This window comes from Pseudopodoces humilis, chromosome 18 (genome assembly GCF_049639895.1).
Source record: "Pseudopodoces humilis isolate 2021_Gansu_Grassland_sample_001 chromosome 18, ASM4963989v1, whole genome shotgun sequence".
In the NCBI taxonomy this organism is placed as follows: Eukaryota; Metazoa; Chordata; class Aves; order Passeriformes; family Paridae; genus Pseudopodoces; species Pseudopodoces humilis.
Genome location: NC_142217.1, coordinates 10,267,631 through 10,285,802, shown reverse-complemented (window position 1 = coordinate 10,285,802; position 18,172 = coordinate 10,267,631). Strand labels below are relative to the sequence as shown.

Genomic DNA, 18,172 nt, shown 5'->3' with positions numbered 1-18,172 from the left:
CTTTAAGTAAAAAGCGAGACTGGTGAAAATGAAACAAAGTACAAAAATAAATAGACTTCTGTAATGGTACCACAATTCCACACGAAATAAAAAGATAAATATGTATAAATACAAAACAGCAAGTACAAAACCAAATTCTGGCACTTGTCAAGAAAAAGGCCTCATGAAAGTTAAAAAAAAAAAAACAAACCCTTGTGCTATAATGCTTTATTACACACTGGAAACATGCTTGAAGAACAAGAGGTTTAGATGTGAAACCCTAAGAGAAGGGAAACATTCATTTCTACTAACACACTAAACCTATCTGTGCATCAACATATTGCCTATGCTAATAATAAATACAGCACATAAAACATCCATTAAAAACATCAATCTTTAATGCTGCTATATCAACAGCACCTTTCATCATCTGTGACAGAGGTTGCTCTTGTCACTGTAAATTCCTCCTCTCTTGAGATGTTTTCCACTCCTGAGGGAAGCTGGGAACTAAAACACAGCTTTGATGCCCATCGGGTGAGCAGGCAACTTGCCTCGAGCACCTTCTGTATTACAACTGAGATTTTAAAGCACCACAGCATTTGTATGAAGGAGGCAGGTCTTCCACTGCTGTTAACTCATACTTACACCATTAGGGGAGGCCACAGTCCCAGACTTTCAAACAAACCGAGCAGCGTCTCTCTTCAAGGTGCTTGGGCAGTGTTTTTGCATTTTCCAAGCATGGGATTTGGGTAACTTTGTGCCTGGTATAAAACACCTGTTCTGAACAGCATCAAGTGCTGCAGAGGACAGACTCGGTAGCAGATAAAAGCCACAGGCTGGTGCCACAGTCAAGCCAATCCACTCATCACTGCCCATGAAGGTACTGTCCTCATCCCATTATTAATGATCCTCTTTCATGCTATTTACCACAATGAACTTTTCAGTTCATGTTTTTTCTCTTACATTCTTATCAACACATTACAAAGCCTCCAAAGTTTAGTGCGTTGTATTGTATTGACACTGGGAAAGTAACAAAATATAACTTAATTTACATTCTGACAGTCAGTTCTCCACTGCAAAAATTATACAGCTGAGCTTTTCCCTCTAGAACTTTGTTAATATCATGTCTCAAGTTCATTAAAAGAAGGTGGAGAAGTATGCTCTCCTCAAGCTGGTGGATAATATTCATCAGTTGGAAGACTAAGAAAAATCACAACCATGATCTTTTAACGTTAGATATCCATAAATATTTAAGTGTTGGGATTTGGTAGGGGCTCCCCACCTGCAGAAATCATGAGTTCAGTACAAGGGCCTGTTAGATCACAGCAGAAGATAAACTGCTCAGAAAAACGGCAACTGTCATCAATTAAATGTAACATATCTGAATTACTATTACAGACTGAAGTAACTATTTTAAAGTCTGAAATGGTAAAACAGTTAAAATCTTACCTTCTGGAGTTTCTGTAGAACATACACATCTCCATATCAGACAGATGTTGTTTCCATAAGAAAATGCAGTAGACAGCAGGGCAATAAAAACCCAGGGCTCTTTCAGTAGAGTGGTTTGATCTACCACACATATAAATGCACATTTTTGGTCAGTGTAAGTATGTGTCCATCAGCCCAGGAGTGAATCTGGACCACGTCTGTCCAGCTCAGCAGAAATGCAAAACATTTGGTACAAGGCCTTTAGTACTGAAATTGAACCAATCTCATTCCTAAGGAAAGTACATTCAAAACAGCTCCTGACAAATTTACTGACTTGAAAGCTCACTTTTGTTTAAATTAAGTTTGGGTTTTTTTTTTTTCACAGTAAGTGCTTTAACTTTATGGTATGAAACTAAATACCCATGACTTACTTATGGTGGCACTTATACACAGAAATTGCAATTTATGTAATGCAAAAAGCATGACAGACACTAGAATTAGAAAGTGTGAAAAAGTCACAAATGACCTTCATGTTGCCCTGTGGTAGTCTTTAAATAAACAAGATTATGAATCTTTTATATATTAATACTTGTCTGTACACAAGTTCTAACATGCAATTTTCCCACAAGCATTAGAGCTTCAAAGCAGCTTCAATACGATTGTGTTAATGTGTCATCTGAAAATGACAAAGTAGGTTTATAATGTCTAAATATACATATATGTAAAGAAAATGCAATATTAAAAATCAGTGCTGAGAATGCCATCATTAAAACACAGACATTTTATCCCAGTGAATGTTGTCTTCTTAAATTATCACAACATTTTGCTTCTTTCTTTGGGTTCTTCCTGCATATGCTCCTAAAAATAAGTAGAAACATCACCATATTACTATTAATAGTAATGGTTTTTGAAACAGGATTATCCAACAAAAATAGCTGAAAAAAATGAGGACAATTTTTTTTTAAAGCAATATTATGCATTCAGTGACTACTTTTAAAATGAATTTTCATAATGCCACACCCCAAAAGCCTTATGAAAACTACCTATAGGTTTAAAAGTAATGGCATTTCATGGTATTGTTTTACTCAATAACTATTCTATCTTCTTTTCTCTGCTATTCTAAAACAACTACAACCACAATTCAAAAATTTTTAAAAGAACTATCACATAATCAAAATAGATGAAATGGCTGTTAAAATTGCCATGTATTACTTTTAAACAAATTATCAATTAGAAAATATTTTACAAGTTGAATACTTAAGACAACTCTTTCCTTTTGTCAGATTAATTAAAACAAGAGACAGCTGTAGGCTCCCATATGTCAATAAGGCAACCAGAATCAGAAGTGCAGGATGAAAATCATCAGGCAGAGTATAAAAGTAAGGATGCTTAAGTAAAAAAATAATACAGAAAGAAACAAATAAGTCTTTCCAGAGGGAACAAGTATATACATACATACATTTAAAAATCCACATTATACTATGCATAGCACAAGTATCTTCCAGTAATGAGGGTTCAGCACTGCAGGCTGCTAAGAAGCAGCACAACTCAGCATTCTTTAGGTTCAAGCAGTTATCAAGAAAGTGCAGCAGTGTGAGCAAACATTTACACAAAGCAGTGACAATCATACCACCAGGTGCAGAGCAGTGGGAATGGAAGACAGCCATGGAAAAGAAATGACTACCAGGCAGTAAATGAATGTGACAAAGGAAGTTCCAGTCCTTTTTGGGGTCTTCAGTTACTCAGTCAGAGCTGCAGTGGTTACTTATACGAGTCTTGTGGCTACGATTAGCACAGGTCAAAGCAGCTTTGGGAATGCCCAGAGCCCTCATATCCCAAGAGGCTCCCACTAACAAAAGGCATTCCCACTGGCCCAGCCCTCCCCAGTGCTGTGCTCCTCAGATCACCTGGGATCTTGCAGAACAGACAACCAGGCTGACATGGTGCTTTTAGTGATTAACACTACCCCTTAACTCACCTCTCAAGGGCCCTCCAAATTATATAAAAAAATCTCACACAAGTAATAGCATATTACAGTAATGTGTGCAAAAATCCCACAGCAACCTAGACTAAGGACTTGCAGAAGGCAAATTCAAACAAACAGTGACACTTCTGAAAACAATTAATCACCCATCCTTTCCTAGTGGCAAGGGGCAATCACATGAGGCCTCTCTCCTGGGACAAAGGACAGACCTGCTACTTACACACACACCAGGTCTGAGGCTTCCTGAAGCGCTGGCCTGAAAGCCAACAAACTCCACAGCCCCCACAATCTCACATGGGCAAGCTGTGCCCTTGGCTCAGCCAAGTGCTGCCACCCCCCCAGATATTCTGTGTGCCTCCTGCTTCTAATTTCCTTTCCACAGGAAAGGAAACTGGGCAGAGGAGATGAAGAGGTATTGTAGGAGCAACCTCATCTCAACCACCTTCTGTCTAACACAATCAGCCCTCATTAAATGCCCTGCCTGGCCCCGCTTGCAGGCTATTGACGGAACATCTTGGTCTGATTTAAACTAATTAAACTTTAAAAAATACTGATTTAGGAATCTGTACTTTTCTCTTAAGGACAGAACGTTGGATTGAAGGAGTGAAAACCAAGAAAAACTAAGTTTAGGATTGCCACTAGATTCCTAAACACAATGTCTTCTTGCGAGAAAAAGATAACTATCAGTCTGAGTGGTATTAAAGCTACAAAGCACTTTGCAGGTAGAATTTAAAACAACAGTCGGGAGAACAAAATTTTAAAAAGTTGGATAAGTATGTTATCATTTTCTTCTGAGGGTTTGTCTCATATAAAGTTGAATGTATTTATAATAGCTGTATCTTACTAGCCCTCCTTCCTTTTTTGTCCCTCTAATAAGCACAATTTAATTGGTAGTCAGGAATGAACGAAGACAAGAAATTAAATCAACACCCTGTTTAACATAGTGCCAGACTTTTCACTATTCACATTTCATCTGTATATAAAGGAAACTATATTCTATTTAAATTAAGCTCGCTCATTATTGCAAAATTATGCAGATTGTTTCTTTCATGCCCATGTAATAATTTCAGAATGCATTTCTATTAATTTAGTACAAGAAGTCTAACCTATTTCTGAAGGAGCACACAGTAGTGTTGGTATTGCACCACAGGAACATGTGTGATGTCCAAGCTCTACATGAGGTCACACTGAGCAACCAGAACTAACCAGCATACAACTGGTTAGCAACATCTGCCTGAAGTTTTGAGAAGGCCACTGCAGAAGGCATTCAGTGACTTTCCATATATTTGACAAATAGCAACAAGGCAAAGAGAAATTTGGAGATATCCCAAAAGATTTTTTTCATTGCCAAGAATGACCTGTCACAAGTTTGGCAATTATGACTAAGATGAACCCAGAACTTCCTTAGCAGAGCAGCACACACTGCCAACACAGAAGAGTGTTGAATGCTTAATTGGTGCCAGACACAATGTAAACACCACTGTGGTTCATTACCAGCTCGGTGTGAATGACATGAATTTGAGGACGGTATCCAAACCTCAAATCACTGCCAAACCTGACCTTGACACCACCCAAACACTACTACTACTCTTTTACAACCTCTGTAATACTGTAACTGTCACAGGTTTTCATTGTTTTGTTGTCTCTTTTCTGTCTCCTGAGAGCAAAGTGTAATTAAGATCTTAAATAGTTTTAAAACCTATCAATCACTTTACCTTCTGATAAATCTAGGTTTGGTACCTAAGAAATTTAAAATCTAATTAAAAAAATTAAAATTGTGTAAGATCATTCATAGTAATTTATTAGAGGTTCAGAACTATTATCAAACCTTATATATAAAAGGTAACCAATCAGTAATCTCTATATGGTAGCACAGAAATACTCCACTTTTAAACTTGGGTCATAAAGACTCAAACATGCTGTAAGATGCTACAGGAATATATATATATATATAATAGATATATATATATATATAATTTTATGACTGTATGATAAGTGAACACCCACTGAGAGTCTGAAACTGTCCTTCCTGTCCTTTCAATACACTCCATGCTGAAGATGTGTGTATAGAACTAAGAACCAAATTATATGAAGATTCTAATCCAATTGTATTTTGACTACAATCAATTTTTCAACAGTTCCAGTGAATATATCTGGCAATCTTTTTTATGACAGGGCATCTGGTGAGTGAAAGCAAATGAGCTGTGCAGCACATTCTATATATTATGTTTATAGAATCTGAAAGTGAATGGTTCAGTTACCAGCGCAGGTTTGTCTAAAGAGATAGGATAGACTTAAGGCATAGCAAAGCGGGTACACAAGGAGAGGAAAACAATATATTGCCAATTAATTTTTTCTAGATACTAGTAGCTTATTTACTATAAGATCCGAGCACCAATTTTCTACACACCTGAAACAGACTTGTTAGACACTCTGCTCCCTGAGGCCTTCCTTCTATTTTGCCCAACCCCATTCTCTGGGGCCTTAGGGGTTCTAATTAAATATAAAAGAGTTAATAAGTCACTTGAAGCAAAGTTGAAAGGCTGTATACAAAAATACAGACACTATCAAAATGTGTTTGGCATGAAAACATTTTTACAATGTCCCACAGAGCCTCATCCTGAGCACCTGTACAATTCCTACTGATATTATGGCTTACATTCAGTAGGAGAACTTCTCCCCATGAATAGATTGAAAACCTCTATTCAAGAAACTGATTTTGTTTATATACTATGGCATTACAGTCTACATATAAAAATATACATATTTCATTAAGTGGAAGCAAAGCTTCATGGAATGAATGTTACAAATAGAAATGTTGGAACAGTGTAAATGGAGACAATACACAAGAGGATGACAACAATGAATATTTTCCTGCAGTGTAAGGTAAAACAAAGCTTCATCATTCTCTCAAAATACTGAGAGAAGCAATTATTTTTACTCTGAACAACAATTATGTGTAAACATTATTCATCAATCACTGTTCTTGCAATTTGTATTTAGTTTCATCTTTAGACTAGAAACATGCTGTGCTCTTACCCTTGTCTGCAAAGCAGTCTATGAACTGGGGCATTCTGTCCTTGGTTTGGTTGAAGTATGCTGTTAAAACAAATCTTTATTAGTGCTTTTTCCCCTTAAAAACTGAAAGTATCAAGAAATACCAAATTATGCATCATGTTTCACCTAACAAATTTCAGAAAGGTTAACATGTTTTGTAATGCAAATTACATGTAGGCAAAGTGTCTGGAATTAAAATTCCAGAATAGGAGTACTACTTCCACTATTTAAAACAAAGAAACAAAAAAGCACACAAACAGATGTCTCTCAATAGTGCCCTGGGTTCCCAGTCATTGATGAGAACACATGGTAAAGAAGGCTGAATTGCTTACAGTAGTCCTTGAAGGCTGAACTGTATGAGTAGACAGCACATCTTCAAGGCTTTTGGGTAAACATGGGATAAAAACTGTTTTTAAGGGATGCCAGGTATCTGATTTTTAATATGAGATACATGTGCAGACAGGCCTCATAAGAGAGCAACTGTTGTCTGCATGAACAACATGTACTGAACACTGTAACTTCTGTGACCTGAGCAATCACACAGTCAAGGAACAAAACTTTCCTCACAACAGAAAGCCGCTTCTTTTCTGACAGCTTCCTATAGATAAGCATTATCAATAATTCCACTGCAAAGTAAAGGGTATTAGGAAAAGTAGTAGTGCCAAACTGAAGCTTAATAGTGCATCTTAGAGAAAACCTTAAATCTGAGCACCAAGACTTAAAGTCATAAATACATAACCTCTGAAGATAAAATTTCAGAACTGACTCTAAAGAAAACATATGTTTCCTAACATATAATGAGCTAATAAACCCTTTTCTTGAGCCATGGTAAATCAGATTTCATTAATTTTCATGATCATAGTAGCAGGAATTGAGATGATCGATGGCAAACCAACAGTACAGATCACAGAATCCATCACTGTAAGACAGTTTCTTAACAGCATTTTAGTACAAGTAACTATCACCCACCGATTTTCAGGAGCTTTTTGTTTGATGATTACTTTTTTACTTGGTATTCCCATTTCAGAAGCCCTAGAGAAACAAAATTATTGAAACATATTTCAATTAGCAAATCATCATCCAGGTCTTGAATAGAAACACTCAGAAAGCCTACAAGAGGAACTACACCTACATGTAATACTGCTAGAGCAATCCTACAGATCATCACTTCTTTATTCAGAAGCAAGTGTAGCAACTGTCCACAGCGTTGCAAGTTAATGCCTGCTACCATTCCCCAGAAAAACTTTGCCAGAGATACTCTATCAAGTGTGTCTACTGCTGAGCACTTTACATAAATAAAATCACTTGGGGCACTTCTTACAGTTTGCAAAATCAAACACAAACTAAGCATCTATTATAGTGTAAATGCACAACTTAGAACCAACATTTTTCCTCCTTACAAACAAGGAGTCTCTTAGAAGTAAGAGCAAAATACAATTAGCAAGACACCACACATCTGGAAAGCTTTTTACTCATTCATCCTGGCAGAGATGTCAGTTTGAAAAGAAATCTATTCCATAAACTTCTCCTGACTATTTCCTATGCCCCCTACTCCTTCTCTTGAACCCCTTCCATCAACCCTCCCAACCCAAGGGAGAGCTACACATACTTCATGAACTTTTTCCTGTCCAGAGATTTCTGTGTAGCTGTTGAAAGTGGCACTCGTTCTCTTGGGCTCTTTACTTTATCCTAAAAAAAAGAGAATACCGAAGAAAGTTATCTACAAAAGCATAATTAAAAATTTAGATTTAAGAAACATTGTACATGGTGAGGAAGAATCTCTTGAATGTGAAATTACTCAGTACTTAAAGTCCTGAAACAGTTTACATTCCCTGGAGTATAACACACCATTTGCCTGAGCATCTTCTCTTTACGAACTTCACGATCATGACGCAGAATATTCATTCTCTCCGATGCCTCCATTGTGAAAAAGATGTCATGGATGTCATACAGAGCAGCTCGTAGCTGGAAAGAATCATTAAAACGTTAATAAAATATTCAAGTTTACATGCCCGTGGTTTTGAACATCAAGCATTTTTTGCTTTCAATCTAAACAAAAACTTCATTTTGAAAACCAATTTTTAAAATCAAATAATTTTGTGTCAAGCAAAAAAAACCAGAATCCTCTCTTCTTTAAACATTTTACTCTAAACAAAGCCACTCTCAAGGTTTTATAAATTTATGTTACAAAAGCAGAATAGCTAGGAAAGAAAAAAAAAAAGGGTTTAAATTGTGTCACCTGAGCCATTACTCTTTCATGAAGGGATGCATCTTGTGCTGACACATTTCCTCTTTTCAATGGGGCTTCAGACTGAAAAGTTTTTATGAACTCCAGAGTATCCTGGGAAAGATGGGAAAATAAGAGTAAGCACCAGGCATAACCCTGCAGAACAAAGCAATCATTACAAACAGTACACACAGCAAACAGATTCTTTGTTTGACTTGGATCATATGACACTAAGCAGTGCAACAGTCAAACATGTTCATGTGCAGCCCCAAAATCTGAGAGTAGAAAATGCAGGATTTCATCTGTCAGTGGAAGGCAGGAACAAAAACAAACAGGAGAAGCTGCCTATTACAAAAAAGCTGATCTTACTTTTACAGTTTGCTTAAGATGCTTCAGTTTTTCTGTCTGCAGGAGTCTACGGGTGAGGAATCCCTTTGCCACTGCAGTGATCTTGTCGAACTTCATTTGGATCTCTGGACTGAAAACCTTAAAAAAAAACAAATTCAAGACTTTTTATAAAGAAAGCAAGAACTATGAATTATTTATCAAATAACATCCATCAAGTGACATAAGTTTTCAAGTAAGAAATAAGCTGTTGATAAAGCTTTGACTGGGTTCAAAGTACCCACCATAATTTGACAGAAACAATATATTGCTGTATGATTATTTTGCATCTATGAGTAAGAAAATTAACCTACACAGTTCTCTTATGTAATCAAAGTTGATACAGGAACAGATATTAAAATTTTCTGTTACCAGTGCCTTACAAAAACATCAGGACCTTTTAAGATAAAATTAAATCTTCTTTTTCCCCTTACCTGAGTCCACCTAGTTTTGATCCTATTACTTGGCCTGCATACTGAGGTTTTTATAACTCCACTACCTGATGGTCCCCAGAGATAGAATGAAGTTTCACTTGTTGAAGAATAGGTGCTGGGTGTTGTATGAGCAAAACCTGCACAGAAAACAGAACACACAGTTCAACACACACTTCTGCCAATGAAGTAATGCCTGTGTCTGTGGATACACTCCGCTTGGGGGTCACAGCTTTGTCTACAAGGTCAATTAAAGGCAAGAAGCAAGCTGAATATTTCTGATTGATTTTCATGCAAAATTTGCTAAATAGAAGACAGAACAAAACATTTAATAATGTTCGGGAAGTGGTGAGAGGTGTTCCATCAGCTATAGCTGTACTGCCTTGCAGTTAGGAACCCTTGGCAAAGCCTCTCCAAACTTTCCACACAAATGTGACCACCTGGCCCAGTGCTGTGCAGCTACATGGCACGAGGATAATCCTTCTGAGACACGATGCAAATCCACATCCTCATCCTTGATCAAAGGAGGTTATTCTTAGCTTGTTTTCCTTGGATGTGCCCTAAAACAGTTACATAACAAATGCAGTACACGGAACTGTTCAAGGATGGCTGAACCTGTGCTAAATGCCAGCGACACAAAGATGCAGACTTCGTTTCATAAATGCTGTCCCCAGCTTAGGGCAGCAGCCTTCTGTGTACCCTCAGCAGCCCTAGGGCAGGAACCCTGCACTTATTCACACAGTGGGGATGGTCCAGTCAAGGACTGTAGAACAAATTATATCACAACACTTAATCTATATTCTTCCCTCCCAGTTTTACCAATGCTGGTGGAGTTTGTGTTATGGACTGTCTCCAGCTGAGACTGCACACTTTCCAGCAAGCCACTTTCACTTTTTTTCCTCCACTCCAACTCCATCCTACTGTTAATATTCACTTTGGAAATTTCTATTTCCGTTGTAGTAACCTTCTTTCCTTTCAACTTCCTCTCCTGCTCTTCCAGTTCCTACAAAAGGAAGATTCAACCATGAGACTATTTTTCTAACTCTGCAAAGCAACAGAATATACATTTAAACCCAACTGCTTCCCCTAACTTCCCATACAATGCAAAATCTTTGCTTAGAATGTTTCCTGTCGACCTTACCTTCTGTAATTTCTCCTGTTCTCTCTCTTGTTCAGCTATCAGAATCGACAGTTGTTGTGCATGCTGTTCTTCAAGTCTCTTTCTCATTTCTTCAAAGGCCAGCATTTTATTTTTTAAAATATCTTCTGAGAAAATACATAACAAAGAATCAAATATTGAGTTCCTTCTATATGATCTTTGCCAGAGACATCCATCCTTTATTGGAGGTAATTTGCATCATCAGTAAAAAGTAAAAAACATGTCTTTGATATCCAGTTTCCTTGGTATCAAGTTCCCATTATGTATTACACAGAACCCCATCATTTACTAGTCCTTCAAAATATTTGCACATTCATATTTGTGAACTGAACTTGTGAATGGAACAGCAGTAACACCAAAAGCCTGAATTAAAGTAGGGACATGGAAAACACAGCTCTAAGAATTGTTATACTTGCTGGAGTGAATTAACATTATTTGTGTCACTTCAGCCTCATTTAGTAGAGACACACGCAGAAGTAACACAGTCTTGAATTTGAAGAAAATACCTATATTGTTTTCTTTTCATTTATATGGGCTATCCTTTCTTTTAGTAGTCTTATTTATAAAGATCGCATGGCATAAAAAAAAACTTTCTTAGTAAAACTAAATTCCAACTTCTAGATTGAAATGGGAAATCAGTATTTGTGAATTCAAACTAAATTAGAGAAATACAGCTTCTTAAAAGAAACACCAATGACTAATGATCACTGGGGTTTTTTCTTAAAGATTTATAAACTGAGAAGTAACCCTCAAGGACAGGAAATCTTTTACCTTTTGCCATATTTTCAAGGACTGCATTCTTGGTAATGTAAACTGATCCCACAGGATATTTCTGTTCTTGCAGCCACTGCTTCTCTTGTTCTTCCATTCCAACTCCTAGAACACAGGAACTGCTTTCTTTTTGGCAGTTGTCAGTGTCCAAATCAAGTCTACGTTTTACCTTCTCAAAATTTTCTGGGAACTGCTCATTTGCTGGGGAAACATTTGGAGTATTATCCATCTGCTGTCGCACATTCTTGCTCTGCATTAGTAGTGGAGATGGATTTTCCACATCGTAAGATTTATTGAGTTCCACTGGAGAATTACATTTTGTGTTTTCTGGCAAAGTAGATGGTTTCATTTCATTCACAGCCAGGATCTTGTGTGCCACTGCAGACTGACTGCTGCCAAAGGGCTCATTCACTTTTGGAGGTGCCATACTAGTACTGCTCTCTACTTTAAATGGCCCTCTGTTGTCCATCACCAACTGTCCTTCCACCGTAGCCGACACTGTTCCTCTGCTTTCAAAGTACCCGAAGGAATGGCGATTTGGTTTGCCAGCCCCCAACCCATCACAAGGGCCTGAAGAACTCCGGCTGACAGCAGGAACTCTGCCAGGGCAAACCGTAGTGAAGTCCACCATGAACTTTGGCACCGATTCAGATACATTGTTTTTATCTGCAATATCTTGCATGATTAAATCCATTGCTCTACCCTTGCCTTTAGGACTTAACTCATAAGCATTCACAGGGTTGTTTATAATGATGTGTCCCATGGATAAAGGTCTGGGGCGCCGTCGGTGCATTTTAGGGCTCATGCTTGGCTCTGGGCTTGGTAATTTGGCATAAGAGCCTGTGAGGCTCCTCACAATGCTATTGTCACGCTCAAACACAGAATTCTTTTTCAATTCTTTTTCCTCATCTGAATCTGAATCCACCAAAGGAGGTGTTCCAACTCTCATAGGTATGTCCACTTTAGAAAAACTGGATAAAGTGGACATATTTGTGTTATTTGTATGAGTAGAGGCACCTTGGAGAAGGGTATTTGATTTATTAAGACTGGGTTTATCAAGTGTCTGAGCAGTGCAACTTCTTCCTGTAAACTTTGCCCTGTCTTTCACAGACTCGGTTGTTTTAACACCATCATTTTCTTTATCCGAATGACTTTCATTCGTACTCCTCTTTGAATTGCTTTTTGAGGTACGCTTGCTTTGCTCTTTCTCTATGTACTCCCTAGACTTCTTTATCAGATTCTGAAGACTCATTACACATGGATCTTGGACATCCTCATCTGATGGTGACCCCACTCGTCCCTCCTGCTTCTGCAGAGTATGAGATGGGAGCTTGTTACACACCTTGTCAGGAGATGCAACCTTCGGATACGGCATGGCTTCCGAGAAGCGACTCTTACTTGGCTTTGAAGAAACATTTTCTTCTGGTGCTTTAACTACTTCTGTCACATTTGATGTCGTTTGCCCTGCAGTATCTGATGGTCTAAGTTCTGGTGTCTTTTCCAGGTTCATGGAACCATGCTTTTCAGGAGAACATGCTGAACTGGTATCTGATACAGCTGTGAAGTCAGTCAAAGCCTTTGAATCCAAATCAGGGCAAGAACTCTCAGCCTCCGATGTGTTCACATCAGTCATGCTGGGTCCTTTCTTCATCTGCAAATTAAAATTTTAAAAAATGACAGATTTTCAATGAAATCTCAGAATCTCAGATTCTTGCAAACTTCACTTGAACTTAAAAAAAAGTTTAAAAACCAAATTTATTTAAGTGAGAATTACATGTTACTTCCACTCAACATTTGTTTAAAAAGATTTTCACACTACAATTATCCTACGTGCTGTGTCTCTGTCATTAAAAGAACACATTTGGAAAAAAAAACCCCAAACTTACATTATTTTTGTATTGAACACACTTTCCTGGTCTGCTGGTCAAACCCCAAGCCAGCTGACTGTTGCCACATGCACTCAGTAAACAATGCAAACTACAAAGTGTTGTTTGGCCCCTTGGTAACTCAACAAACTCAGTATTAAATGTTTAAGCAACAGTTTAATCTAAAGGCTGTATTACAGCTGTCCCAGAGACATACAAAAACTCCTTGATTAGATGTTTTTAGTAGTCTTTTAAATTAAAAACTATTAAATTCATCATTGAAGCAGCAAAGAAAAAAAATAGTTGCAGTTAAATTTTAAAGCACACAACAGAATTTCAAGTTGTCATGAAGGTAATTTTAATTCTGTAATCATAAAGGTTAATATAGATTATTTTATGATTAAGCTATAAGCTTGCAAATAAAGCAGCTCTAACACAGGGAGTTGTTCACTTTTAACAATCTAGCCGTTTCCAACACTCTTACAAAAGAAGCAGTGAGCTCTTGTCTATAGCAAGAGAAGCTGTGAAATGCAAGTCCTGTGCACTACAATGAGTAACAAGATACAATAAGTATCAGTAAATAATCAATTATCAGAACACAGCATGAAATACTAGCAAATTCTGATTCTGGAGAGTTAGCTGCTATTCATTTCATGTTTATATTGGGGAATACTTAACACTTTCTCAATATGACTATAAGCTGTGATTTTCTATAAATCTATGAGGAAGCTTTGGACTAAAAACTACCTGGACATTTTCTACAATCTCCTGAACACGATTCAATAAAGTTTTTTTCCGGGACTCCCGTTTCCTGGTCTCTAGGTCCAGTGCTTTCTCCTTATACTGCTGTATTTCCTTTTTCTTTTCAAGGCTAAGCTGCAAAACAGAGTGTGAGGAAGATGGTTTATAACACTAAATGTAAATTTCAATGAAGAATTAGAGAAATAAATTCAAAAGAAAATCAACAGAACAAAACAATTAGAAGAAAAGAAATCACCTGAGATTTTGTGCACATTTCAAATGCCAGCTTCTTCTCAACCAATTTTTTAAGGGAAACTACACAAAATGCCTTCTTGGCACCCATGCAAATGAACGTCAATTTAAAAAAACATTTATTAACTTTTCCATGAGCATTACACACTACAGTATCAATCTGACACAGGACTCAGACATTTTTTCTAGAAACCCTTACAATATCTATGCATTTATAAATAAAGAATATGACAATATATTCACAATTTATGTCTGCATCGTGATTTTTGGACATGGTTAGAGAATCTCTCCCATTTCTTCCCATCACTGAAACAAGGAAGTCAGCTGCAGTATTGCAGGAACTACCAACAATCTTCAGCTTAGGTCTGTTTGCATTAGCACATAATGACTTAAACATAATTAATGAGCCTGTGGAATAAATTAGAGAAAGATGCAAACGCATGCAAAAAAATCTCCATAAAAGCTTTTTAACTATCTCAGTATTTCTTATTCTCATTTTTTTTTTTAGACCATTAAACTAATTCACATGTTCAATATTTGAAATGTCAATACAATTTTACAAGAAGCCCAGCAGTAACATTATTGAAAACCATCAACATTTGTGCTCCCCTTAGGAAGATAACTTCTGAAAAATTAAATGAAATGTAGTCAGTATGAGGGGGAGAAACCCTTACTTTGTAAGATTAAGGCTAGGAATGCTTAGAATACACTAAGCAGCAGGTCAGATGCTGCTCACACAGACACCTTCAGTAGAATCATAACCATTACATGTGCACGTTAAAGCCAGTGCCAATAACACAGCACAACAGGGAAGAAAAGGAATAAAAAAGGCCTTACCAGAGGGGAAAGCACAGGGATGCCATAGAATTGAATGAAGGAGATATTTTTGTTCTGAGCAGTCAAAGAGGTTTCTCCTTTTATTGCCTCTTCTTGGATTCTGGAAAGATGCTTCCTACAGAATATTTCATAGTCCTCCATCTTCATATTATCTAAGCTGCAAAGAATAATAACATCACTCTTCCATGTACTTCCAAGACCTTGACAGGAAAACAACATCACCATTAATTGTGTCACTGTATTTTGGGATGCAAATTCTACACTGGAAAACTGAATTAACTTTCTCTTCTTCCTATCATTAACAAAGCCTGCAAAACTCTATGTTCCCCATTAAAGGAGAATCCGTATATATGAGAAAAAATTATGATCAGAAGTAGACAGAGAAGAAAGCAACCATTGAGATAATCAGGATTTACAAAACTGCACCTGCTATAGAAAATTTCCATCAAAGGCTAAATCTTTGAGATCTTGCACAACGAGACAGATTCGATCAACTGTTAAAAAAAAAAAAAACCAAAAAACAGCCCAAACAAAATTGCAGCTCTATTGGATTAAAAAAAAAACAAAAAGCCTTTACATGTTTAGGGGGCTGAGAGGAAATTGTGTCTCACTCCCGTGAGCCTCTGTCTCGATACATCCCTGCATGAACAGACGCCAACACTTACACAACAAAAAAAATAAATTGCAGCCTTGTCTCCTTAAAAGCGCCCAAATATCGGAAATATCTGTCACTGCCGGTCGGCACCGGAGCGATCCCTGCACCGCCTGGCAAGGCCTGACAACGCTTTGTTCCCTCGCACGCCGCTTCGGCCGATTCCTGCCCGCCCGCTCCGGGGCATCGTGACCGCCCCAGGCCGAGGCCGATGCATCGCCTCCCGCTGGGCTCCGGCGCTCTCCCCACGAGCCCCAGCGCTCGGCACGGCCCCGGGCGCCGCCCAACGGCTCGGTACCTGCGCGGGGCGCGGGGCTCGGCGCGGCGCTGCCCCAACGCTCCCCGGCAACCGCCGCCACAACGGCCGGGCCGCCGCACTACGGGCCCCAACGCGCCCCGCGCAGCCCCGCCCCGCCCCGCGCAGCCCCGCCCCGCGCAGCCCCGCCCCGCCCCGCCCCGCGCAGCCCCGCCCCGCCCCGCCCCGCGCCGCTGCCCGGAGCTACGGACAGACGCTTGCGGTGGCCCGGCACCGTCTCTGCACACAACCGCGGGACAGCTCTGCCGTGCCTGGCGAGCACCCAGCAAAGGCAGCCCCAGCTCAGCGAGATGAGAGGGGATGGAGCGCCACCCCAGTGCTCCGATTTCCAGCAATTTCTATCCGTAGTTCTCCCAGACAAGTTCCCCTGTTAGCAGATATCACACGGATATGCAGTCCTTGTGTAGTCAGGACCACCAATGTGCCGCCGCTGGTATTAGTTTCAGCGAGCACGCTGTGATAAGATAAGCATGCGCACCTGTTCCCATGCTCTGTGAAAACAGCATCCAGGAGGGCATCACCAGACACCTTATCCCTCCTGCCCGGGCGGCAGCCAGCTGCCGGTCCAGCCAGTCCGGGAGCAGGTAACACTCACCTGTCAGGCAGGTCAGGTGGAAGGAAAATCCACACTTGTTTGCCAGCACTTAGCCCAGGCATAATTAATTTAAATATATGGGAGCATCTAATTCCCAGTGGTTAGGGCTGTTAAAGCTGTCATTCTTGTTTAAAAAAACAACTTTGTCATCTGTTACCTCTTCAATGACCATTGAGGTTTTGGGGGTTTTTTTTAAATCTTTATCTTTGATCTTAACAAATGCTGTTGTTTATAAAAAGACTTTTAAAATATGTTAGACATCTAATTAAACAGTCTATTATTTGTTGTGCTCCTCCATATATATCTCTGATTTTTCTTCAGCTACACCTGACAGAAACACAAAACCACCGACAGAGTACATGAGATGCTCAGAACCAGCTGGGACACTCTGTGACAAGTGGTCATCTCAGCAATTTGAAAAAAACCAAAAAAAACCAACAAGAAAACACACAAAACCCCCCACCCCAACAGTTCAGAAGATCACCTCATGCCTGTCTACCTCTTGTTGGTCAGAGCATCTCACTGGAAAGTCAGTTGGTCCCATCCTTCCCACAGACACCAAAAATAGGGTAAAAACCCCCACTTACGTTAACACAAACTGCTAGTTCCTTTGCTTTGATATTCCACTTCTAGACTAAACAAGCCCAGTTTCTCCAGCCTTCACTTAACCGGTTGTTTTAGTGCCTCGTTGCTCATCCCCCTGGATTCTCCGCGGATGTTGACGCAGGTGTCAGGTGCCCAGAGCCGCGCTCCTGTCCAGCAGCAGCCGCCTGTGTCCGGCCAGGAGGCACGGCCTGCTCCTCCCACGGCTCCTGGGCAGGTACAACTGCAGTCAACTACATAAAACATACAATATATAAAGTTTATCTAACAAACCCAGCAATTAGCTGGAAAATAATCACTACGGATGTTACGTTTATAATTAGCTAGCTGGCACAGGCAGCTGCAGAAAGCCCTCGACACTCTCCATACACACGGGTGTTCTGCCACTCCCTGGACAGCGCTAGCTTTCCTTCCATTAACACCATTTACTTTTATCCGCACCATGTTCTATCAGACCCTGTTTCGCTCAGTGCCCCGTGTTTTAGCAGGAACAGCCCGTGTTTCCCGCGGTGCCCCATATTTTAACAGGAACAGCCCGCGTTTCCCGCGGTGCCCCATATTTTAGCAGGAACAGCCCGTGTTTCCCGCGGTGCCCCATATTTTAACAGGAACAGCCCGTGTTTCCCGCGGTGCCCCATATTTTAACAGGAACAGCCCGTGTTTCCCGCGGTGCCCCATATTTTAACAGGAACAGCCCGTGTTTCCCGCGGTGCCCCATATTTTAACAGGAACAGCCCGTGTTTCCCGCGGTGCCTCTCCCGGCATTACCTGAGGAGGTGCTCGGGGCCCGGGCCCGCCCTTACCGCGGCCGGCGGGCGCGGGACCGACGCTGCGGGCGCTGATTGGCTGCTGCGGTTACAGCCGAGTGCTGATTGGCTGGATAATGGCGCC

The 18,172-nt window shown here is 39.7% G+C and overlaps 1 protein-coding gene across 6 annotated transcripts; it reads right to left on the bottom strand.

Annotated features, from left to right (window-relative positions):
- Nucleotide 1: 1 nt before the first annotated feature.
- On the bottom strand, nucleotides 2-18,110 carry CCP110 (centriolar coiled-coil protein 110). Of its 6 annotated transcripts, none has more exons than XM_088064326.1 (16): nucleotides 18,050-18,110; nucleotides 17,266-17,514; nucleotides 15,116-15,272; nucleotides 14,033-14,161; nucleotides 11,421-13,071; nucleotides 10,632-10,756; nucleotides 10,310-10,493; nucleotides 9,494-9,630; nucleotides 9,045-9,161; nucleotides 8,688-8,789; nucleotides 8,297-8,413; nucleotides 8,058-8,137; nucleotides 7,418-7,480; nucleotides 6,431-6,490; nucleotides 5,802-5,884; nucleotides 2-2,265 (listed from the first exon to the last, which is right to left on the bottom strand). In XM_088064326.1, exons 3-16 carry the CDS (start codon nucleotides 15,260-15,262, stop codon nucleotides 2,213-2,215), a joined length of 3,048 nt encoding a protein of 1,015 aa, XP_087920452.1. In that variant the 5' UTR covers nucleotides 15,263-15,272; nucleotides 17,266-17,514; nucleotides 18,050-18,110; the 3' UTR covers nucleotides 2-2,212. The 6 variants fall into 6 exon arrangements, with proteins under 6 accessions (XP_087920452.1, XP_087920453.1, XP_014108261.2 ...); XM_088064327.1 differs by lacking the exon at nucleotides 18,050-18,110 and adding an exon at nucleotides 17,593-17,800 and having other exon boundaries at nucleotides 17,266-17,490; XM_014252786.2 differs by lacking the exon at nucleotides 18,050-18,110 and having other exon boundaries at nucleotides 17,266-17,637.
- Nucleotides 18,111-18,172: the final 62 nt, after the last annotated feature.

What these genes read in the sequence shown, in the direction of transcription:
- CCP110 (XM_088064326.1), bottom strand. Translation starts at nt 15,262, where the DNA reads ATGAAGATGGAGGACTATGAAATATTCTGTAGGAAGCATCTTTCCAGA. An exon ending in CAAAAAGCTCCTGAAAATCG is followed by an intron (nt 6,491 to 7,417) that starts GTGGGTGATAGT and finishes TTGTTTTAACAG; the next exon opens with CATACTTCAACCAAACCAAG. An exon ending in AGACTGCTTTGCAGACAAGG is followed by an intron (nt 5,885 to 6,430) that starts GTAAGAGCACAG and finishes ATATTTAATTAG; the next exon opens with AACCCCTAAGGCCCCAGAGA.